The sequence below is a fragment of the Colossoma macropomum genome, unplaced genomic scaffold, assembly GCF_904425465.1.
Source record: "Colossoma macropomum unplaced genomic scaffold, Colossoma_macropomum, whole genome shotgun sequence".
Classification (NCBI taxonomy): domain Eukaryota; kingdom Metazoa; phylum Chordata; class Actinopteri; order Characiformes; family Serrasalmidae; genus Colossoma; species Colossoma macropomum.
Genome location: NW_023494808.1, coordinates 7,166,776 through 7,192,154, shown reverse-complemented (window position 1 = coordinate 7,192,154; position 25,379 = coordinate 7,166,776). Strand labels below are relative to the sequence as shown.

General features: G+C 35.8%; 2 protein-coding genes across 2 annotated transcripts; both read right to left on the bottom strand.

Moving 5' to 3' along the window:
* Positions 1-1,379: 1,379 nt before the first annotated feature.
* Positions 1,380-6,284, bottom strand: LOC118797835 (adhesion G protein-coupled receptor E3-like). Its single transcript, XM_036557110.1, has 6 exons — positions 6,129-6,284; positions 5,746-5,952; positions 5,346-5,578; positions 4,192-4,258; positions 2,513-2,788; positions 1,380-1,820 (listed from the first exon to the last, which is right to left on the bottom strand). Exons 1-6 carry the CDS (start codon positions 6,150-6,152, stop codon positions 1,743-1,745), a joined length of 885 nt encoding a protein of 294 aa, XP_036413003.1. The 5' UTR covers positions 6,153-6,284; the 3' UTR covers positions 1,380-1,742.
* On the bottom strand, positions 6,181-24,044 carry LOC118797820. The gene is made up of 10 exons (XM_036557091.1): positions 23,846-24,044; positions 16,865-16,918; positions 12,778-13,119; positions 11,875-12,009; positions 10,321-10,352; positions 10,132-10,203; positions 9,866-10,049; positions 8,102-8,215; positions 7,463-7,669; positions 6,181-6,290 (listed from the first exon to the last, which is right to left on the bottom strand). The coding sequence occupies exons 1-9, from the start codon at positions 23,862-23,864 to the stop codon at positions 7,539-7,541; spliced, it is 1,083 nt and encodes a 360-aa protein (XP_036412984.1). The 5' UTR covers positions 23,865-24,044; the 3' UTR covers positions 6,181-6,290; positions 7,463-7,538.
* Between the last annotated feature and the right edge of the window lie 1,335 nt (positions 24,045-25,379).

Sequence of the window (25,379 nt, the reverse complement as noted above, 5' to 3'; positions counted from 1 at the left end):
GAGGACCTCACCTTGTCACTCAATACATCCCATCAGAAAAGCACAACAATGCCTTCATTTCACCAGGAGGCTGAGGAGAGTCAAACTGACTTCTACAGGTCCACAGTGGAGTGCATTCTGAAGAGCTGCATCACAATCTGGTATGGCAGCTCCACTGATGGAGAAAGGAAGACCCTGCAAAAGGTGGTGAAAACTGCCCAGTCCATCACTACTGTTGCCCTCACACCCATACAGACATTCACAATCAAAGATGTCTAAGGAAAACCAGCAGTCTGCAGCTGGACTCTGGATTTCCCCTGTACACCAACCTGCATCACCTAGCACAACTCCAACACCATCATGAAGTTTGCTGACAATACAACAGTAGTGGACCTCATTAATAATAACATGGAGGAGTAGAGTGAGGAGGTGAAACTTCTCACAGAGTGGTGCACCAACAATAGTCTCTCCCTCGATGTGAGCAAAACCAAATAGATGCTTGTTGATTTCAGAAAGGGGAGCATGACCATTAAGGATCTCACCTGGTGACTCAAAGCATCACATCACATCAGAAAAGCTGAACAACGCCTTTTTTAAATACTTGCACAATGTCATCTGACCGCCAATGGGGCAGCCTGTGTGCTGTCTGATAAACAAAATGATTAATAAATTCATGAAATATATATATTTTTTTTTAATCTAGTATAATGTTAACTTATATATAGTAACATTGAATCTGTTTATCCAATATACATATATTGTGTATGTTAAAACAAAGGTTGTGATGTGTTGTGATGTGGGTGTTTTACGTATGTAGAGTGGTTATGAAACATGATAAGAAAAAAGAAACATAACAAATCATAGGGGAAATATGTCATTTGATCTTAAGTCAACTGTCGAATGTATATTCTGACTCTTGGAGCTGTGCCAAATATTTTAAGTGTCTTTTTGAGCTATGTAACCTTTGTGACATGTTTTCCCACTGCAAATGGAGAATGACTGGGTCAGCTTTACCTCCTCAGAGGTGGCTTTCACTTACTTACAGACCATCCAAGTTTGAAATCCAATATCCATAACCTCTGTGACTTCCTTTGATAATTTCAAGTTAAACTGGACAATTCTATTCCTTTAGCTTTTAATATTGTTATCGTGAATGAATAGTTGTAACTTTAGGATGACTTAGTGAAAATCGAGTAAGAACAGGCTTAGTCAGAATAGAGTTTTATTTTTATGTTTATTACAACCAGAAAACCACAGAAATAACAGAATCATGTTATGTTGGTTATGTTACAGTTTTAACTGTCTGAAATATGAAGTAGGAAATTATGGAAAATGTATGGAAAACATTTGTAAAGATTATTTTAAAATAGCACACTAGAAATAATACCATTATTTTTCACTTTTTCTTGCCAAAAATGACAAAACGTTAAACTTCTAATGGCCTTCATTAGTCAGAAATAGCAAGAACTAAACAATTAGATGCAGTAAATTAGAGTGGGAGTGCTTTTCCCTTTGAATTATTTAAATGTTAAAGTTTTGTGTGGAAACTTGCAGGACAACTTTTACAGAAAAAAGAGTCAGTACTGTTCCATTCAGCATTAATGGCTTCAAACAGCTGAAAAACATTGCCAAGCTAGTTTGTGTTTATTCTCTATAGGGTTTAAATCTGAACTTTGACCAGGCCAAAACCATCAGTGAAAACCATTAGTAATTTGGTCTTGACCATTTTTTTGCACAGGAGTGTAGTGGTGGTGCTCCAGCCTTCATCTTCTGGATGGCTTAGGAGCAGTTTTGGTCAAGATGCAAGAACTAGACAGAAACTTCTTGTACTGCTGCCTGATCTGAAAGCATAAATAAATAAATAAGATTAGAATAGGTAAAACAATGAAACACTGTTGCAGAAATTGTAGAACCAGTTTCATTTCTGTTGAAAATCTAATTATATGATGCAAGAATTTTGTCTATGAAATTAAAAAACAAAAAAAAAAAGAAAATGAAGAAATTTAACCCCTTATATTAGGGGAGCTCAATCCTGGTCCTGGAGATCCACCACCCTGTAGAGTTTAGCTCCAACTCTAATCAAATACACCTGATCCAAGTAATGAAGGGCTTCAGGAGCATCTGACAATTAGAGCCAGTTGTGTTGGATCTGAACTATCCAGAGTGGTAGATCTCCAAGGCCAGGATTGAGCACCTCTGCCTTACATGACCATGGGCAGACCGGCAGGCCCAGAGTTTTATTACACACTTTGTTAACCTAAGAGTAGCTCAACCAGTCTGCACCAAAGTCGCTATAGTTCCTAAATAATAAGTCTTAGCATGTAATTAGTCTGGCATTTTAAACAGTTAATATGTAAATATAAAGGATTTGGCCAAATGCAAATTTAAATAAAGCAACTTAGAGTGTCACAAGCCATCTAAAAGGCTGAAGACCCAAACAGAAGACAGGACATTCTGGAGAAACTCTGTCCATATAGTCGCCAAGATCAGGATTCAGAATAATGGTAAAGAAATAAAGCAAGAGATCTCTCACCTCATGGTTGAAGACGCAGTGGATAAAGAAGATGAAGGTGCCCTGCTGGGAGTTGAAGATTATGAAGAGAATATTTATCACTTCATTGTTCTCTGTGAAGAAGCCCAGGATCCAGGAACAACCAATGATAACAAACTGGAGCAGGACTTTAAGCATCACTCTTTTAATAAGATCATTATCACTTCTTGTGAGTTTTGTCTGCAGGACCTCATTGTTCAGCTTTCTCAGAGTGGAGACCATCAAGACGCCAATGCTGATGAAGAGGATCAGGTTTGACTGCAAAAGGAGAGAAAATAGTCATGATAAACAAAATTATTGTTATAGCTGAACAACTCATCTCCACCAGGCAACAAGGAGTTAACCCTCTGAGGTCTACAAACATGCCGACATGTCAAATTACATCTTTCTCTGTGTCTCAATGCATGTCTTTGTAATAATACTGCACAGAAATACAATTCAAACAGTTCCTGAATCTGTAGAGTCGCCCTTTCCATCTTGACATGAGAACATATGTGACTCACATTCGGAGATATGAGCATATGAAGACACACGCTGTCTGTCTCTCACTGTGTGTAAATAAATTCCTCTACTTTTGTGAACCTAAGACTTTGCTAAACCCATTTCAAGCCCTAAAATAAATCATCCACATGACAAATCATCTCAAGATATTAACAATTTCTAAAACCAGATTTCATTTTTTCAGCTTTCAGGCCCAATTATCTCCTTAGACAGTGCTAAAAGGCCTCATTGTAGAGAGAGATGAGATTATTCTGAACATTTGATATATAATATGTGGGTATCATGTCGTATACAAGAGCCTTTAAAGGCGAATTTAAGACTACATGCAAAAAATCAAGAAAATGCCCTGAGACCCCAGAAGGTCAAGGCAAGGTTTAGATATTACCCATTCCAGATTAAAGTTTTGATTCTAGCCTTTATAAAATCATAAAAAAAATAAAGTGAATAAGCCTGATTATAAGAAAAGAAATTAAGCCATTACAGTAGCATTATAGTGTCAAAAAATACCTTAGTACATAGTCATTATGAAATAGATTGTAATATATTTTGAGTAATATTTTGCCATGAATGTGGCAACCATGAGAAAGTACCTAGTTATTATTAGGTAACGGAATGATAGGCCAGCTATCTTGTTTGATTTAGTGGCTCAGTGCCTTAAATTTGGCTTTTTTTTTTCTTCTTTTCTTGGGTTATTCTATGCAGAGAATTTAATATCTCTGAGATATCTAAGTATTTATACAGATATAAAAATTTGACTTTTTACACATCGCTTATTGCCCCTTGTGAGGAACTGGTCTTGTTGGTCTTGTTGGTCTTAACTGGTCAAAAGCAAAAGGATGACATTCAAGAAAAAATCTTAGGAAAATATTGGTGAGTGAGGCCCATTCTTTGTAAATGAAATGTGTGTGTATATAAAGAATATTTTCAAACTTAAAAGAATCTTCACATAATGTAAAGATTCTACATAAATAGTTTTGCCTAGAACCATATATCCAAGCCAAAAATGATTTATTCTTTAAGAGTGTAAATTAAAATTATGACATGTTGCCTTTAAAACATATCATAATAATGCATTAATGTTTTATGTTGCTTGACAGTAATGCACCACTGTATGTATACCTATTGGAGTAGGTGATTTTAAAATCATAAACTGTACATACTGCAAGAATGACACAAACAGGTCCCAGAAAACTCCAGCGGAAGCCTTTGTTAATCTTAAGCCAGCATCTACAAAGAGAACAATGCATACGTCATTAAATAAATTACCATTTGCTAACACTTTACCTGAGCCCTGATACATAACAGTGACATATCCATGCCATGATCATGTGTTTCCATGTCAAATTATGTCCAGTAATATAAGTGCCATGCTACCATTACTGTTAGTCATCACATCATATACTTTGAATTCATGAGGGCTAACAAGAGTACACATTAACATGTGACATAAACTGTCATGACCTTAAACATGATGGCATCTTTCATTACAATAGCCATGAATGGTGATATGACACTGCACCAAAATCTGTCTTACTCTTGACAGCATATAATTTTTGTAATAATACATTTATAACATAGTTATGTCACTGTTGTGAAGTAAAGTTTGTGTTTCTAATCATTTCAGGTTTGACAGTACAATGAAATATAAGTGTTTGTCTAAGCATTTTGATTCAGATTAATTAAACTGAATGCATTTACATGCACTCAATAATCCAATCATGATCAAACTTCTGCAGTGGTCTGATTATTCAAATGGTCATGTAAACAACACACTTCGATTTCTTAGACAGGAGTAAGGTCTAGAAATCCGAATAAGACATCTGATAAATAGAGCTAGATTTTAGCTCAGTAATCAGATTTCTCAGTGCAAGTATACCCTTACTCTGATTTCTTTCTGATTTCTCAGCCCTTGCATGTGCGAAAACAGACTGTGGTACCGGAAATAAGCAGCGTTGCTGGAAGATGCAGCAAAACACTTTTGGAGTGACACTGAAACCAAATACGTGCCTGACAAAATTAAGGGTTTAAATATTCTTCATCTTCTACATGATGTATGTTCATATTTTCAGTGAAAGTGGCACAATGTTTTTAAAAAAAAAGCTGCAGCATGAAGATTGAAATCTACATTACGTTTACGTCACGTCTTCTTCTTTGAGTTTACTGGCGCAAAGCAGAAATCTGAATACTGCCTGAGTCATGTAGACCTGGAGTTTCCCCATTATCTGATTACCCAAGTGCATGTAAATGTTGATTACTGACAAAATCTGATTTTTTTGCAGTTATCAGGTTATTAAGTGCATGTAAACGCACTTACTGTTCACTGCCGTATCCTTCAGGAACCAGTCCAACAGATACGCCCACCATAGTCAGAGGAATGACATATCCAATCACAGTTAAACATTTCCAGCTAAGCATCTCCATCTGCTTTGGTCTGATCTGTGTCAGGTTCTTTACAAAGATGAAGAGCAGCACAGCTTCAATGAACATCCACACAAAGGCACAGAGAAAGAGGAAGTGCAGAACACCTGCCATCACTGCACATAACAACTGGAGAGAGAGCGAGAGAGACAGCGAGAGAGAGAGAGAGAGAGAGAGAGAGAGAGAGAGAGAATGAAATGAATCACAGGCATAGTACTGCTCTTGGCGTTCCTGTTTATTGGAAGACAGGAGTGAAGACATATCTGGCAAAAATGTACAGAGGTAAATGCACTCACCTGATCAGAGGCTATGTCAAGCAGAAATTTCTGTGTGAGCAGGAAAAGGAGGTGAGCCAGAAACAGGCTTATACACAGGTTGATCAGAGCCGCGTTGATCACTTTCGGGTTCCGCCGACAAACAGCAAAGGTCAACAGAGCCAAGAACAGGAAGAAAAGTCCCACTGACACGGCCACTGTATTCAGCATGTTCAAGCTACGAGTATTCTAAAAAAAATACACATTTGAGAAGCTTGAGAACACAGTGAGTGATCTCGTCGAACCACATTCTCATGTCTGCATGTCAAGGATACTCTTCTGAAGATTTTTGCAAGTGCTAAGTAAAAAATAAGCCTTAGATATGTCCCTTTTTAGCCCTTGATACATCTCACCTGGTCTCTTACCTTAGAAAAACCACTAGCTTGCATAATGAGAGCGAAGGTTCCTGGGTGTACACAAAAGCATTTAGAGTGGCTGCTGTTGATCGGGATATATTTACAACTGTCTTCCACCCATTCAACATCTCTCCAGTTCACACAGTATAGCTCGCTTCCAGGTTCAATCGTCTAGCCAGGACATAGAAGAATATTTAAAAGAAGAAAGCAAATCGCACTTAATTAATTTACTGTACTTGTGTTTTTTTTAGTGATAACATTTTAAAAATGAATACAAAAATTTGAAACATGGTGTGAAATGGTAACATTTTCCATACATTTCACAAATCTGCCTTGCATCATTTTCAGAAGTTTACCTTACGTCCTAAATTGATCCAGACATAGTACTGGGGTAATGTGTTATGAAGTAACATGTATTAGTACTGAAATTACTTGTTTGAGCTTACACACTTATTTAAAATATAAAATATTAGATATAAAAGTAGATGTAAAAGTAAATCTTAATAACAAACACTCATGCTGTGACAAAGAAAGAGCTAACAATTCCTCTAAGGCTACGTTCACACAGCAGATAAAAGTGTGAAACATGCACCGATCAGGCATAACATTCTGACCACTGAAGAACAGGGTAAAAGGGGGCTAACAAAGTATGCAGAGAAACAGATGGACTACAGTCTGTAATTGTAGAACTACAAAGTGCACCTGTATAGTAAGTGGAGCTGATAAAATGGACAATGAGTGTAGAAGCAAGGATAATGTTACGCGTGATCGGTGTATACGACATTAATCTGAACAGATCATGCTCCTAAACTAACATTTTGAGTCAATGACCACTGACTCTGTAACTAGGATGATAGCTTACTAAGTCAGTATCCTATGAGAGTTAGAGGTAAAATATGACTGCATGCCACCAGTTAGAGCTTTTTTTTTGTGCTGAATATCTATATACAAAGACAAGACATAAAAGAAAATTTTTGAAATGGAAAGCAACTGATCCACTGAGACAAGCACAGGAGGAAGAAATGCCACACCATGTGTCCCTGAAATCCACAAAAACCTCTGCTAGACATTGTCCACCTGCCTCTCCTCAAAACCCCCAATGTCTCTGACAATAAGAAAATACGTTTCAAAGAGTTGAATGTGACCGTCACTGTGATGTATTGGGCAAAAACATCCACGGTAGTAGCCGCCACATATTTACACATACCAACCTACTCTTTTCCACCCCACTCTATGCCTTTAAATGTGCTGATGTCACTTGTTCTACAGGAATGTATACATTTAACAAGAACATAACAATTACTCCACAAAATGTATAGAACAGATGCAACTTAGGAACTTACTGCAGAATGTTCCACGGTAACATTAAAAGATTCACTGTCTTCAGATTGCTTTTGTCTGGGCATTTGTTGGTTGCTATTATAGAGAAATTTGACGGTCAGTACTGTAGACATCATAGTTTTCAGCTTCGTCGGAAGATTTGTTGAAGAAAGTAGGTTTCAAAAAGCTTGACATGCCAGTGTAGCTCATGAAGATCACAGCGTCTATTCCTAAAGCACAGAACATGAACAACATGTAATCAATTTTAAAAAATCTGTAATTCCTTAAGTTATTTTATGCATTAAACATGGGATCTTGAATGAGCATTTGGTTCTAAAAGTGCTAATCTGGGCTATAAGAAGGCAGACAGTACATTCTATTATGCTTCTAAAGAAGAATAAAAACAATGGGCCTCATTCACTAACCATTCTTAAGAAGAAATTTGGTTTTAAAACCCACTTTCACAGTTTTCATGAAGATTCTGACATTCACCAATGTTTTCTTAATTGGGATTTGTTCTTAGGTAAGATCTATAGACTTATAGAATCTATAGACTTTTTCTTAGGACCTTTCTCAAGAACACATAAAAAAAAATAAAAATAAGTAAATATTGGTGAATGAGGCCCAATGTATCAAACAATTTAAATGTATCAATGCTGTACCCTTGTTCTCCTTTGAAAGCTTATTGAAGTCAATATCCAAGTAAGCACTGCTTGTGTTGAGTGATGGAATGTCCGAGATAGAAGCATTTGGGCCAAAAACAAACACTGCCGCCTCTGAAAAAATACAAATCAGACACAATAATATTGCAAAATGTTTAATATAGTTTCTGTCCCTACAATATTTGGTTACATGAGATTAAGAAGATCTACTATGATTGTTCACTTGTTGTTACTCTTTAAACTGTTAGCCATAAGCTAAACTTCAATCCTATCAAAATCATGAGAACACTTTATCTCAAGGAACACATCGAAGGTATATTCAGGTCGTTCTTTTTCACAGCATACTGAAAATTATACACAAGTTTTTTTTCCAATATGCATTAAGCTTTTTTATCATGACCTGTCTTAGTACACAATTGGAGACAGTGTGAAAATTACCCACTGGTATTCGAGGGGTTCCAGTGTTGGCTGGCTGCTAACTCACTCACCATAGTGGTGCTGATGCTACACTGGCAGCCAAATGTGTAGTTTCATTTTTTTCTTTTTTTTTGGAAAAGCTTCGCTTGTCCACACATTAAGGTTTACACATCTCCTCTTTTGTCTTTAGTTTGAGAAATGTTTAACAATTCACTCTTACCACCAATCTCTTGGAAAGTTAGGAAAATTTTCAGATTTACAAATATGCTACAGCATATTGTACAGTATTTCAAAGGAATCCTGGTTAACCAATTTGCTACAGCGCCATCCTGAGTCAGACCAGTGGTGCATATCTACTTGGTTAAGAAAGACAAACCTAATGGTTTCCTTCACAGGCATTAACGGTTCGTTGGACCTCAGTGACTGCCTGAATTCTGGAGCCAATAGAAATGACCAGACACTAGGTTTGGCAGCTATACATGCCCACACCATAACACTACCTCCACCATGCTTGACGGATGAGGGGATATGCTTTGGATCATTAGCAGTTATTTCCCTTCTCCATATTGTTCTCTTCCCATCATTCTGGTACAAGTTGAGCATTGTCTCATCTGTCCATAAGATGGTGTTGCAGAACTGTACATATTTTTTTTTTTAGATATTTTTTTGCCAAACTAATCTGTTCTTCCTGTTTTTGAGGCTTACCAATTGTTCACAGGTTAGGGTAAACCCTCTGTATTTTCTCTAAAGTCTTCCCTTGATTGCTGACTTTGACATAGATACCCCTACCTGCTGGGGTGTTCTTGATCTCACTAACTGTTGTGAATGGAAAGGATTCTTCTGTGATCCACCACAGTTGTTTTCCTTCTGGGTCTCTTAATGTTTCTGAGTTCACCAGAGATCATTTTAAGAATGATTTAAATAGTTTTAAATAGTAATTTGGCCACATCAAATGTTTTTGCTATCTTTCCGATATGTTTGGTTTGATTTTAAGCCTACTGATGGCTTGTTTCTCTGGCAGTCACATCACAGATCAACTTCATATTGATAGTAAACAGCAACAGATTCCAAATGCAAATACAACACTAGAAACCAACTCAGAATAACACACTCTGTCAACATTCAGATATTTGTGGATATGACTGAATGTGTTCCTTAAAATAAAGTATTATCAAAATCCCCATAGGGAAGTCTGACTTGTTGTTATGTTACTAGGCTTTTGAACTATATGGAGAAAGGAAAATGTGGTACAATTAAAAGCTGTTATCATATATATATATATATATATATATATATATATATATATATATATATATATATATATATATATATATATTATCCACTTACGTATTGATGGAAGAGAGATGTTTGTGTAGTAAGAGGTGTTTGTTTTTACCACCAGTGCAGATACCAGCTTCTCAGTTGCATTAAGTACAGAGTTTCCATAGAATACCAGTACGTTGTTGTCAGTTGATGCATTTTTCAGAATCATTGTCGAATTCATTAACATATCCAAAGTATACCTGATCACCTAACCAAGCACAAAAAAAATGTAAGTATGGTATCCGAATGCAAAATACATAAAATAAATGACTGAACTAAAGGTTTCTCACAACTGTGGGTATCACTGTGCTGTTCTGAATCTGACCCAAGAGGATCTCTACACACTTCACTGTGTAGTCAGCCTAGAAGAAAAATCAACTTTAAAAAATGCTTTTAGTTTTGCAGTATAGAATGACTATCGGTCATTTCGACAAGGTGTCATTTCCTACATTGTTTCGTATTCAGCTTTTCATACGTACCTGGCATTCGGCAGACTTTTTTATGGGGAGATCTGAAAATAGTAAATAATAAATGTAGATGCATGCACACACACACACAAAATACTACTACTACTACTACTACTAATACTACTAATAATAATAATATAAATAAATAAATAAATAAATAAATAAATAAATAAATACATAAATAAATAAATGGGTCCATTGCCAAACTGAAATATGCTGACCTTTTAATTTTATGGTCATACATGCCGACTCCTTTTGATCGAATGAGGATATGTGACATTTTTCATTCAATTAGGTATTTCTATATGTATGTATGAATATATGCAGTGTCTTGCAAGGACTTTGGAGCTGAGGTATTTTGAAAGGGCACTGTTTCAGTATGCCAACGTACCATTTTAGACGTAATTTTCTAAAGTTATTCCAATATTGTAGCATTCTTATTGCAGATCTGATTTTAATTACAAAAATGCAACATATCTAAGTGATTTTTTTTTTCTTGTTTTAAAAGCAGAGAAGACCTTATTATAATAAATGTCCATTTAGTAAAGCTGAATCAATTATAAAGACAAATAAAGACAAAAATTATCCGATGAATTTGTCTTCGTACTGAAAGTGAAGGCCATCCAACCATTTCATAAAGTTCACAGTGACAGATATTGAACTCATCACTGTGAACCTTATGAAATGGTTGGATGGCCTTCACTTTCAGTGCGAAGACAAATTCATCGGATAATTTTTGTCTATAAAGCAATAATTGGTCAGCTTCCTTCATATTTGTCTGCTTTCATATCAACAAATAAGTCTCGAGTTTACTTTCTAGTAGTTCTATTCAGCCGGATGTTCTGATAGTACAGTCTGAAAACGGAAAGGCAGCTTTTAGTTACAGGGCTCCATCGGCATGGAATGATCTGCAAAATCATTTGATATTGGAGCAGTTTATTAATTTTAAAATGACTGTCAAAGAACTGTATCATTCAGTTTGTTCTTGTTTTAAATTTGGTTTTGAACCTGGTTTGATTCTGTTGGTTGTGGTTGTGCTGTTTCTTTGTTGATTGTTTTGTGTGCTGCCTTCTAGGCCCACTTGTAAAAGAGACTTTCAATCTCAATGTGACTACCCTGGTTAAATAGAAGTCAGAAAGAAAGAAAGAAAAAAAGTCTCATGCAGAAGTTAGCTAGCCAGGAAAGCTGTTGCAAAACTTGGATATCACAATCATTTAAAATGCCATGAAGTGTTAGCAGTTTTTTGATATACTAACTCTCAAAGCATGTCATCTTGATATTAATGCCAAACTACTTTGCTTTTATAATGTAAACGTGTCATTGTGAGATCTCTTTATAGCCATATAAAGAGTCACAAACTGTACAGTGTAGCAGATATCAGATATATTTATATCTTGAGAGCAATTGAGGGGTGTAACCAACAAAAGTGTTTTAATTTTATCCATTTGATTGAACACTTTTAAACAGTGCAACTAATACTGTCAAACCAACTGTAGTATCTTAACATTTTCATGAGACAACATTTTAAAGCTCTCTTCATGTGAGTTAAAGAAGCAAAGCCTGCACCTGTACATCCATAGGTGCCTTCTGTGGACAGGACGCCAGCAGGTACGGAGAGTCCAGGGTTACACTCACAACTACCAAACAGAAAACCGCACTGTGCGTGCTCACCACAGGACGAATTACTGCAGGATGAATGACCTGTAGAGAAATGGATAGTGTCAAAAACACAAACACATTTTAGTCAGTTTACTCTTAAGCCCTGCTGGTGACATCCTGTATGAATAAAAGTAACGTGTGGCCACACTGTATTGATGAGTGGAAACAAGATCCTAATGCGTGGCCACAACTTAGTAAGGCGTGGGAACGAGATCATAAGCTGTGGCTCAGGCTTAATTATCTCATTCCCCTGCTTTACTAAGTCATGGCCACACATTATTATTACTTATACTGTATGCTTTGTCCCCAACAGGCTCCATAGTTTACCTTGACACATTTTTAGAATATATGGCTTGTGACAGCTGTTCTCTGCAGAATCCAGACCACATTTTCCTATTTGGACCAGTGATTTTCTTTGTCTACAAATCACAGACCTGTATCTGATGCTATACTCTGTGATCACAGTGTTGTGGTCTCTAAAAAATTGCACCGAAAGATAGAAATCACCATGGTGTTCTTCTTCTTCTTCTTCTTCTTCTTCTTCTTCTTCCTCATATTATTGTGACTAATATCATTATTCTATTATTATATCATTATTTTTATTTGTTTTTGTTCACCTAGAAGTATCATATTCTTCCTCATACCACACAGCAAGTGCTGGACAGCTGGTCTGTTTGTGATTAGTGCGGTCTGTCTTTTGGTGTGGACAGGCTTCCCAAACCAAATTTTTGGACAGTCCTTAAGTGCATGTTAGGTTCAAAAAGCTAGGCAAATTTGATAAACAAACCTCAGGACTTAGAAAATACTCACGCGAGGCATACAATCCACTGATTGGAGAAAGATTGTAGAGGATCACCCCTCCACCACAGTCTATGGTGCTAATGTTCTCTTGAGCACAATCGATGCCGGTGCTCCCGTAGAGAGCATCGCATGTATATAGCTGAAATTGTGTGGAACTGCTGTTATTGTTGAGGTATATAGGGGTTGTAGAAGAATTCCTGGGACAGTAGTGCACTAGGCGATCTCCTCCAATACCAGTGAAGCGGTACCACCCCTGCTTCAGGTTAAGATCTTTCGTTGTTCCTCCAAAGACGGAGTTAAAGCCAATATTACGCCATGGATCACTCAGTGTGTTATAATTCTGGCAAATATCTGAGAAGATAAGTTGAATAAAAATAAATGAATTAGGGGTCATGTAACAGTAGTTCCATATACTCTTAAAAAAAATGTGCTACAGAGTTCTTTGCATGATACCTTGAAAGAACTAGTTCCAGTAGTTGGTCATTCAGAGAACAATTTTGGTAAATAGGTTTCAAAAACCTTTTAAAGTTTAAATACATTGTAAAAGTGGTTCAATCTACATAATTCATGTGTACATCGGTTCCATGCAAATGAAATATGTTACATTATTACAATATTAAATAAGCTAATTAAGTACTTACACAATAGGTTGATGTAACATATTTCATTTATGTGAAGCCAATGTACATATTTGAATCAAGTACACTTACACTGTAAACTTGGCTTGTCAGTTCAACCTAAACATTTACTTCCTGTGGTAACAAGTAAATTAAATCGTTTTATTCAACCTACGTAAATATTTTGAATGACAGATTCTTTCAAAGTAATTTTTTGAGTTGAATAAAACCAGTTCAGTCGCTTGTTACTACATGAAGTAATTTTTTTTAGGTTGATCTGAGGTGACATTTTTTACAGCGTAAAGCAACTTTTAAAGAACGTTTTTTTTTTTTCCATTGTAACCTCTGAATTATGCAAGGGTGTCTAATCTTATTTTTTCAAATAGGACAAGCTCAGACCATGCCCAAATACCTGATGGCCAAAATATTATCCACAAACAATTCAAAATATGAAGTTTTGTGTAGAATGCCACCATGTAAATCACACTGTAAAATGGCTCATCAGATCAACCTAAAAATGACATCATGCAGTAACAAGCAATAGAACTAGTATTTTCTATTTTGTATTGCATATGTATTTAATTGGGTGTAAAAAAAATAGTTAATTTACTTGTTACCATATGAAGTAATTTTTTTAGGTTGATCTGACGAGCGATTTTTTACAGTGCAGTTAATCAAGCCGAGCATCTTGCTGGTGTTCCATTCTGTAAATTTGGTGATGACCTTTTAAATGCATATGAATCTGCTGCCAACAGAGTTATGGAACGTGCATGTCAATACTGGTCAGAATGAAACACATCAGCGTAAGGAATCAGAGCTTTCAGTGAGCTACCGTGTTTCCTATCACTGTACAAGATAACAATTTTATTGTTAGATTGCTCATTCAGAGCAATTTGGATCAATAAGCGCTTTTAAAAACAATTTATTGATTTGTTAAATTAGAGGAATGTCACGACTCCCTTCGACTCTGAGGTCTCCTTGGACTCCATCTCCGAGAACCCCCTGGGGATCACAAGACTCCTGCCTCAGTTTCATGCTCCAACCAGCGCTTTAACTCTCCAGAGTACTGATCAGTTTCACCTGTTGTTCTTTGATTAGTTTACTATAAAGCCCGGGCTTGTAGGATAGGTGAGATATTGCTTCTTTCCCAAAAGCTACTGAGCGTTCATATCTATTTTGTTTATATCTGGTGCTAACTATTTTGCCCTGTTTTTGACTTGCCTTTTGCCTGACCCCATTTTGGATTGTTTGCTTGATTATGTTTGTCCTTCTTTGTTTTTTGCCCTTTTTGTATCTGACCTATGCCTGTTTGTTGACTTCGATTTTGGATTGTGGTTTCATCAGTAAAGCCTCTCATTCTACTTATACCCACAAGCATCTGCGTCATTCTGTCATGTTACAAGTAGCAACAAATCACAACTAATGCATTAAGTAAATTCCTTTTTCCAGTATTTACTTTTAGAAAAATATCATTTTAATTAAATAAAGCATCACTTTATTAAAAGATTAGAGCTCATTGAACAGCATAAAAAAACATGATTTTGTTCAACCTTAAGAGGTTAATATTTACTGAACTACTGAATTTGCCATGATAAGAGGTTGGTACTGTGAGACCTGGGTAGATTGCAGTTGCTTTAGTTTCTCTGCCATCCCCTGAAAATGTATTTTAATGTCCAGGCTTTATTTAATGTCTATTGATATTGAATTTATTACAGTCATTTACAATTTATTACAGTCCTTTGCTGTCAAAACAAACCTTGTGTCTGCATTTTTATTGTTTTCAGTTTTTGACATGATTTGAAAATGCCTGTGTGGATGGACTAAAAGAAACGGCCTAAAATCACCCAGAAAAAAAAGTCTGGCTCCATTGACTCACATTAAATGTAAAGTATGTCTTTTTCTTCCCCTGTAAAGTTATCATTTTGGAGATATGAGCCTTTATTCCGACAGCAATTTACTGTGGCTCTCACTGTAAAAGCATTGAAAGTTCAAAGAGAAAGAGAAGCTCTTTAACTTTAACTAACTTTGTTACCATGGTGCGATGCATTACACTGCGATTTTATGGTACTGCTGCCACCATCAGGTGGAAGAAAAAACTTCAAGGTACTGGCTGCCAGGTTCCCTTATAACACACTCTTAACCAAAAGTCAATTGAAATCATCTGAGGGCCAGATTTGGCCCTAGGGCTGGACTTTGGACACCCCTGACATAATGTAATGGTTTAAGGAAAAAAAAATTATTGCTATACATTATATTGCTATATTACCACAGTTAAGGCATTCTCTCCATCGTACATCTCTATTAGAATCAGTCGTAGTGCACCGGAGTTTTTAACACAGTGGCTGTAATAACTTTGTAAAAGAATGAAAATGCATATGTATAACCTGAACATTGCAAAACACTGACACAATCACAATTTTAGTACAGTTTGCATAGCACTACACTTTCTGATTACTTACAACCAAAACCCATTTGTCTAAATTTTTGTTCGCAGTTCCCTGCAACTGATATAAAGTACTGTGCAAAAATCAGACACCAGTTTCCTTAATTTATTTAATTTACAGGGGAAAATACCATTCTAACTAAAAAATTACACCGAAGCCTCAAAAATGCAATACAAAATCCTATTTTCAGTAATTTTTGTGTCCACCCTTTATTTTAATTTTAGCTTCCATTCTTTTCATGCCTTCATTTTTTCAAAGAAATCTGCAGGAATATTTTTTTTCCATACTTTCTCAGTATCTAAGCAATCACTATTATGAATTCAGACTCATTAGTCCATAAAATGTCTCCTCTCTGACATCTTAGATGTCCAATTTCAGTGTTCTGCACTCTTTAAAAAGATGGTTCTTCAAAGGTTCTTTAGTAAAGAAAATGGTCCTATATAAAACCATAAACACTCAAAGAACCCTTTACATGATTAAAGGGTTCTTTGCATTGTGAAAGGGTTCTTACGATTGAGATGGAGATATAGAACCCTTTTCAAAAGAGTTCTATATAGATGTTGTATGAAGAACTCTTTTTGAAAAGGGTTCTATATGGCATCTAAAATGGTTCCACTATTGTTACAAGCCAATTAACCCTTTTTGGTACTATATAGATCCGTTTTTTTAGCTGAGAGTGAAGTCCAAATGGTCTTCTTTTATTTCTATTTTTTTCTCATTAAAGTTTTCTTGACAGATACACAAATTAAACACTGTTGCATTAGATATTATACTTTTTATTATATAGGTTTTATGTAATATTTGTGCACAACTCTCTGTAACAGCTATTTTGACTTGAAAAAAAGTGTTTGATATTTGCGCACTGCTATACTTGCATTCATTCTAAAATGCATTTCTTATGTCAAAAGCTCTATCACTCACTCATGGTATATGGAGTTTTTATTGGAATTTTGAAAGCCTCAAATGACACAGTAAAAATGGTGATGACAGTCAATGTGGTTTCATAGCAAGTGCATAGATTAACAGTTTACTTACAGTTAAAATCAATTGCACCATTTGTGACTCTAGCGAGCAGGAGTGCAGTGATCCCTGGTGGAGAGATACATAAATTACTCAGTAATCTACACACCATCATATTTCCGCATGTCTGCTTGGATATTTATGTACATGTACATTCATTTTTATACAAAAGTTAGCACACCCCTGGAATTACACAGTAATTTTGCAATAACATCTGCAGAAGAGTGTTCCTTGTAGAGGGTATTTAACTTACTTGCATTAGCATAACACTATATCATGTATATCCAACCACATGATAATTGAACTGAAACACATTTGGTTTAGCAGTGTACATTATTTAACCCTTAAAATACCAAGTATATTACACATTAAAGCTCACTATTCAATAACTCCATAGACTACAATGCAAACTACCTTAGAATAACTGAGTTATTAAGTTATAGGAGCGTGTAGTAAAATGCTGGAGTTTGGCAGTTTGGCAATTTGGCAATTTAACCTTTGTGCTCTGTTGACATTGAATTTACAGCCTTGCTGTTTGGGGTCCCAGACTCCCCATTGTTTTGTGGGTAAAATAAAATTACATTTAGTTCAAAATTAACCATTTTTCTTCCAAATATTCTTATATTATTCTGTACCCAATATATTTTAACTAATTAAATAAGCATACTTTTGACCCCTAACAGATGTTGTATATAAATTTCTCTAGGGGATGTTTGGAACACAATATTAGTATAAAAATACTGTTTATCAGCAGTTGTCATAAAATTAATTAAGTCATGAAGTATTAAGCTGATTAAAAAAGGCAAAGGGTATTTTGTAAGCTGTTAAAGATGCTCTGGGGTCTCAGGGGCCCCATACAGAACATAGGTTAAGTATCACTTTCCTTTGACATCCCAAGAAAAAACATCCTAGCCTTTTTTCTCCCTAACAACAATTTATATCTGTACTATCTGAGGTGGCTAATAACTATCCTGAGATAAAAGATAATATTTTTACTTCTACTCAAGTATATTCAGGGGAGCTTTCATGCATGGGGTTAACTGGGCTGAAGCCACGGGACCCCAAGTAATTCAGGACCTTTGGCTGGCCTTTTTTAAAATGACATTTATTTATTTATTTACCCTTCACCCATCCACACACAGACTAGTGATCATCTTTACACACATTCATATGTATGACAGTTGGTTGGATGGACTTTTTCAAAACATTGACACTTCTCTGTCAGAAGCATTTGATTCGAAAGCTAGAACCAGGTACAAAATGGATGAGAGCTGAGCTCAACTAAATGCTCAAAAAGTAAAATAAGTAGCAAAATTTACAAAATAAATATATATATATATTTTTTTTTATTTACTATCTGTGGCGTGAATATCAACTAGCTTGTAATAAAAGTTAGTTGTTGGTAATGTTTTACAGTTTTACAGAGTAAACTCGTAAAGTCTACCACAAACTAGTGGAGAACCACTGCAGCATTGCTTAGCCAGTTGGACAGAGCTCAGCCATAGTGCAAATGAGCTCAAGTTTTTCTTAAGTTCAGGAAAGCTTTTTATTTTGTATTCTATCTTAATGTATTCTCATGGTTTTAATGGAATAAAAGTTTTTTTGAGAATCAGTTTTGATAAATGTATGTCTCTTATTCTTTGTTTTTGAGCTAAAAAATATAAGGTGAAATGTTACTTTAGCTAGTAACGCTAGCTGGGGCTTTAAATTGACTGCATTCTCAGTGTATATTTCCAGCCTTGACTGACCATGGCTTTTAGTAGACTAATTCTGGGTTTAAGTTAATGCAATACTGGATAAAAGAAAAATGGCAGTGCTGGAACCTAAACGTAACAGACTGGTGGCAGCAGTGTGTATGTACCTTCATTAAAAGGGTGAGTGGCTGAGCATTGTTTCTGCTGCAACTACACTCATAGGGCCCTCGACTACTTGTAGCCCCAGGGCCCACATGCAGCTTAAAAGAAAATATATTAGCTTATGTGTGTATAAATATATCAGTATATAAATATATTAGTAAGTAAAATAAAGTTGCTTTTTTATTGTGAGCTTTAGCACTTGATTTTCCAATATATATTCTCCAACTATAACAGACAATTAATTAGAGAAATCTTCAAATCATCACCATTAAATCTTAACCTGTAAGTTTCCTTTGCTAAGGAAAACAAAGTAGAACGGCTTATGATAGCTATCAGTTTAGCAGGCTAATAACCAGAGGTGGCAGAAGTACACCTTACTTAAGAAGTGCCTTACTAAAGTAAAAGTACTAGCAGTCAAGTAAAAACCACTGAAGTAAAAGTCAACTTAGATTTTTTACTCAAGTAAAAAAAGTAAGAGTATTTCATTTCTTATTCTGTTTTTTTTAAACAGGATCTCTTTTTATCGAGGGTTAGAGGTACATATTGATCAAACTGAGCATACATAATGGTCTATACTAGAACTGGAGGCATCATCCACAAAATGCACCTGTCTAGAGCATCTGAACACGTTTGCATGTTTGACTTCCTTTACAGGAAATAGTGATGGACAATCTTTACTAAAAAGAAAAAAATATTGATTTTTTTTATTTTAGCAGTCAATACTGAACATCAGATCAAATCATTCCTTTAAGTATGATCAGGGCTTGAGTGTGTTTTCAGACTGGGAGTTACATAATGCAGACCAGCCCCCACTCCACATACATACACACACACACACACCAAATCCACTAATGTCTTGCAATGTCATTACATAAGTTTAAAGCCTATTCCTAACATCAGTTCAGTCATCACTCTATATATTCCAACATTTTCACCCTGACACAAAACAATAGTAACCAATCAGAAAGCTGGACTCACACAAACACAACCAACACTGCAACACCTTTTGCTCACCACAGACACAACTTCTACACAGAGATAACTAAACTAAGTTAAAATCAGACAGCTGAGGTGTAAGTTAAACCTACAAAGTTAAAGATGTACAAATTTAAAACGTGATAATAATAGAAGCCAAAAACACAGGTTACTGCCACAGCAGACCAACCCAAATGAAGATGACGTGAATGTTAAATTAAACAGCTGATGTGCAAAGATGAGAAAAAAAAACAACACAGCAATCTTAAACACCTAAACCTCATCATCCTAAGCTAAAACATACTGCCATGGTGGGCATGAAACATGTGAGTGTTCATGCACTGAAGTATCATCAATACAGGCATCTAAATGTAACTGCTACATCATTTAAGGTGGAACAGGAATTGAAGCTAACTTAAGCTTCATCTTGTCTCTATACACTGTTCGAGTCTCATTTACAGTGACAAGGCTGTATCATCTGAGATGGGGGCTGCCTACATTACTATAGATATACATTTAGGTGTTACATTTACAGTTTGTGCATTGTTGTGCTGTGAGCTCACAGTAACCAGCCCAAAACACTACCGGCTCACTGGAAATTCTCCCAACTCTCCCAATTTCCCACTCTGGCACTAAGTGAGGCCATGAATTCAGTTTTTTTCATACACATCATGTGCATTAAGTGTTGGCTCAACGCGGTCGCTTTCTGCAGATTCGGTTGTCTCGTCTGTTTATTTTTTTGCTTTTCCCACATGCTCACTGCTGGGGCCTGTAGCCAATCATAGGTTTACTCTACCTCGCAACCCCCCATTTCATCTCCAGTATAGAGCTGATTTGCGTATTTCGTATTTGCCCTATTATAATTGCCTGATTAAAATGCATAAATAAGAAGACAGAGAGATAGAAAATAGATTGTTAAAACTAAAGTAACAAGCATGTTTTGAAAATGTAGTGAGTGAAAAGTTCAGATTTTTCTTTTAAAATGTAGTAAAAAATGACATACCTAATTACTAAACTATGGTAACCACCTCTCCTGATAACTTAGCCCAACACACAACAGAACAGGTTAGATTCTGTCTTTCTGTTACTCCAACGTAAGTCACTCGGCTTCATATGCACAGATTTTAGTCTTTATTTTCTTAACTTGAGGATATTGAGCCTGTGTTGTGGTGTATGAAATTGTTTTAGTCTGCTCGCTAAGCTAACACTAGCTTCTAATGCAAAGACATTAGCATAGCTAATGGATGAACACAAAAATTAGTTTGCTGCCTCAGATTTGAGTCATTATCCTTAAAAGTTGAACCAATAAAGCTTCAGGGAGATGCAAATGTACCTGTGTTGTGACTAATCTAGCCTTTTGTGCTAACAAGGGCAGTGGTTTATAAAGCTGTAGCATGCTAAGCTATGGCTACCTGCTAATATGACAGTTCTACACACCATATTTGACAGTTTATTAGATGTGGAATATAAATTTAACACTGTCTTAATTTTAAATAACACCATATTTATAAATTTTAATTCTAACTCTGAGTTACATCTTAAACATTAAGTGAGGTACATTAGTGCATGCTCTCTGTAATTATAAGTTTCCGGTCACCACATTGCAATCCTCTCATTAGCATATTTGACTGTGGTAGGTTCAGTCTCATTTGTGATCTACAAAACTAAGCTGCTACGTAGTGCCCCGCGATTCTTCCAGATGTACTGAAAAAGTCTGTTTTTTTCAATAGAAAATGTGAAGTCTGCTCTAAAGTGACACATTTGCCACAAATATTAGTTTATATAATCATAATAAAGCAGTCAAGAGGAGATAACCAGTTTAAAAGCATGTTTTTGAACACAGGGAGTCTTTATATCACTTTTTGAACTGCTTCTTTTGTACTTCTATGTGAGCTATTTTTTAGAAAAGTCCTTTTCTTTTACTGCAATTATTATATCACTGGAAGTAACTGGAAGTAACTCTTTTATTGGAGCGGTGTTTGGGAAACTGCATTACTCTTACTATTATTTTGCATACTGATGAAGCTGATAACAGTTTCCTTGTAGTAAACAAAGACACAAACATACACAAACAGAATACCAGGAAGTTTCTCTGCTATCATATTTCCATTTGATTTCACTCAGCTACATAAAATATATATATAATATATATATATATATTAATCAGTCCTTTGACACAGGAGCAACTTTGCATAAACGTTATGAAAACTTATAACTTGTGAAGTGAAACCATATAGTCAAACCGATCATATTTCTCATTTAGAGATTGTTGTAAGAGTAGTATAAGATTAATTAACTTATGATTAAGTAACATTTCTAAAAAAAAAAATTTCAAGCAGTTTTCACCTCCATAATTATCAACACCATTGGTAAATATTGGCACAAAAGGTCAAGAATAAATGCCTTTGTGGTTAATTCTCAGAAATGATGAGAAAAAATCTAACCGTTAAACTAAGTAAATTCAAAACATAGTTACAGAAAACACTGTTGGTGGAGAATCTGTGACGTGTTCAGGCTGTTTTTCTACTAAAGTTCCTGGAAACCTCATTAGAATACACGTCACCATGACTCCATGAAGTAAAATGAGATGTTACATGAAAATCTGGCTGCTTTTGCTAAAAAGCTAAAACTGGCTCATGGTTGAATCTTCCAGCAGGACAATGATCCAGAATATATGTTCACTATCAAGGAAAATGGGTAAATGACCACAGAATCAAGTTTTGGATCTGGAGGGATTCTGAATTGAGGGGTGGTCTCAGACTGCTCTCTCTGTATTTTTCATTCTTATCGAGAATACTAATTGCTGTGATGTTAGCAAAAGGGAGGTTGAACAAAATATTAAACACAAGGGTGCCAAAATTTGTGACACATGTGATTTGTTAAAAAAATATTTGGTAACACTTTCTATGAATGTCACCTTTGTAAGCATCTATAAACACAATCATAACATGTTATAATGCATTCATAAGACATTATAAACATAGCTATAAATATTTATAAAAATACATTATAGCCATGTTTATTATGCATTATGAATTGTTAACATAATACATTATAAGTACTGATCATAACAAATTATAAGAGTTCATAAGTTGTATTTGTCCACTCTAAGTAAAGTGAAGCGTACTGTACTAAAGCCTCCTCCAGTGTTAAGAGTGAGGCTTCAAGTTGAAGTATTTACTGAAGGATTTACTGAAACACTAAAACATACACAGTAAAGCACATTACAGGCTTCAAATGTCAGATTTTAAACTAGTGCTGCCATCAATGTTTTACCCAATGTGGGAAAGGTAATGTACACCATCGTTAGCTTGGTATTTGTCTTTACTTTATGCTCTCCAAGCTGGGACTGACTTCTTTGGCACTGACATTATAACATGTTATAAACACTACTTATAATGCATTATATTAACAATTCATTATGTATAATAAACATGGCTATGAAGTGTAATCCAGTGTAATTCTTTTTATAAATATTTATAACCATGTTTATAATGCCTTATGAATACATTATAACGTTATAAATGTGTTTATAGATGCTTATAAAGGTGACATTAGAAAGAGTGACATAGAAAGTGTTACCAAATATTTTTGGCCAAATTTACTTCAGTTAAGTTTAATTAATTTCAAGTATTTTTATCTAGTGATTAATTACAATTAGATGATAAATTTGCTCATTTCAAGTATAATTTCTTGAAACCAGCAAAATAATCTGTATTTTTTTCTTGAAATAAGCAATAATCTTCCAATGGAATGAAAAAACCTTCCGAGATAAATAAGCAAAACATCAAGACATGAAAACATCCTATAATCTTATAACAATAATATTCTTACAACAATCTCATGAGAAATATCAGATATCTTGACAGGATTTTACTTGCCAAGACATATTTTACTGACATACATTATTTTAATCTATGTTCCACACCTTCTAGGTTCCCAACTGTAAAACCCCCTGTCTCTGACTTTTTAGCGATTCCCCTGCTCTAACACACCCACCTCAGAGGGGGGCTTGGAATTAGCTTGTTAATTAGCTGAGTGGTTTGGTCAGCTATGTTGAGGCAGGACCAGTACCAGCTACTGGTTCTGCTCTATCGACAAAGCAATTAAATGAGACATTCTTAAAGCTAATACTGAGATTAGATTAGAGAAAGTGAACACTCACATGACAGAAAGGAGCTCATCTCTCTTTGTAGAACTGACAGAAGACAGCAGCAGTGAAGAAGCGTCCAGCTCAACGCAGGAGGACATTTAGTCGCAAAATCATCCTACGTCTATTTTTTATGTATTATAATGCAGTTCTAATCCAGTCACTATCTGCATATAGTTTTAGGAAGAGTCTGGAGCTCATAGCCTGTAGTCAAATGTTGTGGCCGCAATGACTGTGGTGTTTGTCATGTTCTCCTCTGGCCGGTTTCTGCAGACTAATAACTGAGGCTCTTTGTTTTACAACAGAGAATTTAGCTTGAGACAACAAAGAAAAGAAAGTAAAGCATATTGTGTTTTTGATATGGCTTAAACATTAATGAACACCAGCGGAGCATCAGTGGTGCAATCTGGCTTGCACCAGTGGTCAACCATATGCTGCAAAAATAAATAAATAAATAAATAAATAAATAAATAAATACAATAAAAAATGTGTTTAGTCAGATTTCTCGAGATCAGCAATATCTAAGGGGAGATTCACTCGAAAGAGGCCCTGAATATTCTGCTGTAACTCCCATTAGGATGAAGCAATCTGAACTAAAAAAATACTCTATATACCTTGACGTGTGTGTAATCGATTGCGTTACATGCAATGCTGGAAGTGATCTCCATTTTCTGCCAGACACATTTCAAGATGGTGCTCTATGTTCCTGAATGTATCAGCAAGCATTAGAGAGGTTAAATGTCACAATGGCCATCTGGCGCCTACCTCATCGCTCCGACGCAGAGACATCCTGGCTCCATACTACTGAGGATCACATTGCACATTGTTTTGTTCAGATTGCTTCATCCTGGCGAGAGTTATTACTTAATATTCGGGGCCTCTTTCGAGTGAATCTTTCTGTAGTTCCTCACATGCTCCTAAATATCTTATATATATAGTCTTACCAAGAGACTTACAGTAGGTGAGAGAAGTAGACTTATGTTGAGTCCATTCTTATTATTTTAAGCATCAAAGCTTCTGTTCCTATACACAATAACATATATTCCACAGGGGAATTCACTCAAAAGAGGCCTGAATCTTCTGTAATAACTCTTGCTAGGACGAAGCAATCTGAATGAACCAATGTGCAATGTGCTCCTCAGTATATGGAGCTTCGAACAAGCCCGGATGCCCCTCGTCGGAGCGATGAGGTAGGCGCCGGACAGCCGTCATGACGTTTAACCTCTGTTTGCAACTTCAGGGTCCGTACCACCCGTACCCCTTCATGTGTCTGGCAGAAAACAGAGATCACTTCCAGCATCGCATGTAATGCAGTCGATTACACATATGTCAAGTTATGTAGTGTATTTTTTGGTTCAGATTGCTTCATCCTAACAGGAGCTACAACAGAATATTTGGGGCCTCTGTTGAGTGAATCTCCCTGTATATTGTTACTGTTGGTATCTACTCCTCAATGGGGCAAAAACCAAGGAGATGGTCATTGACTTCAGGAGGATGAGGATGACTAAAGCCAGACCATAGGACAGGATGTTGAGCTGGTAGACACCTA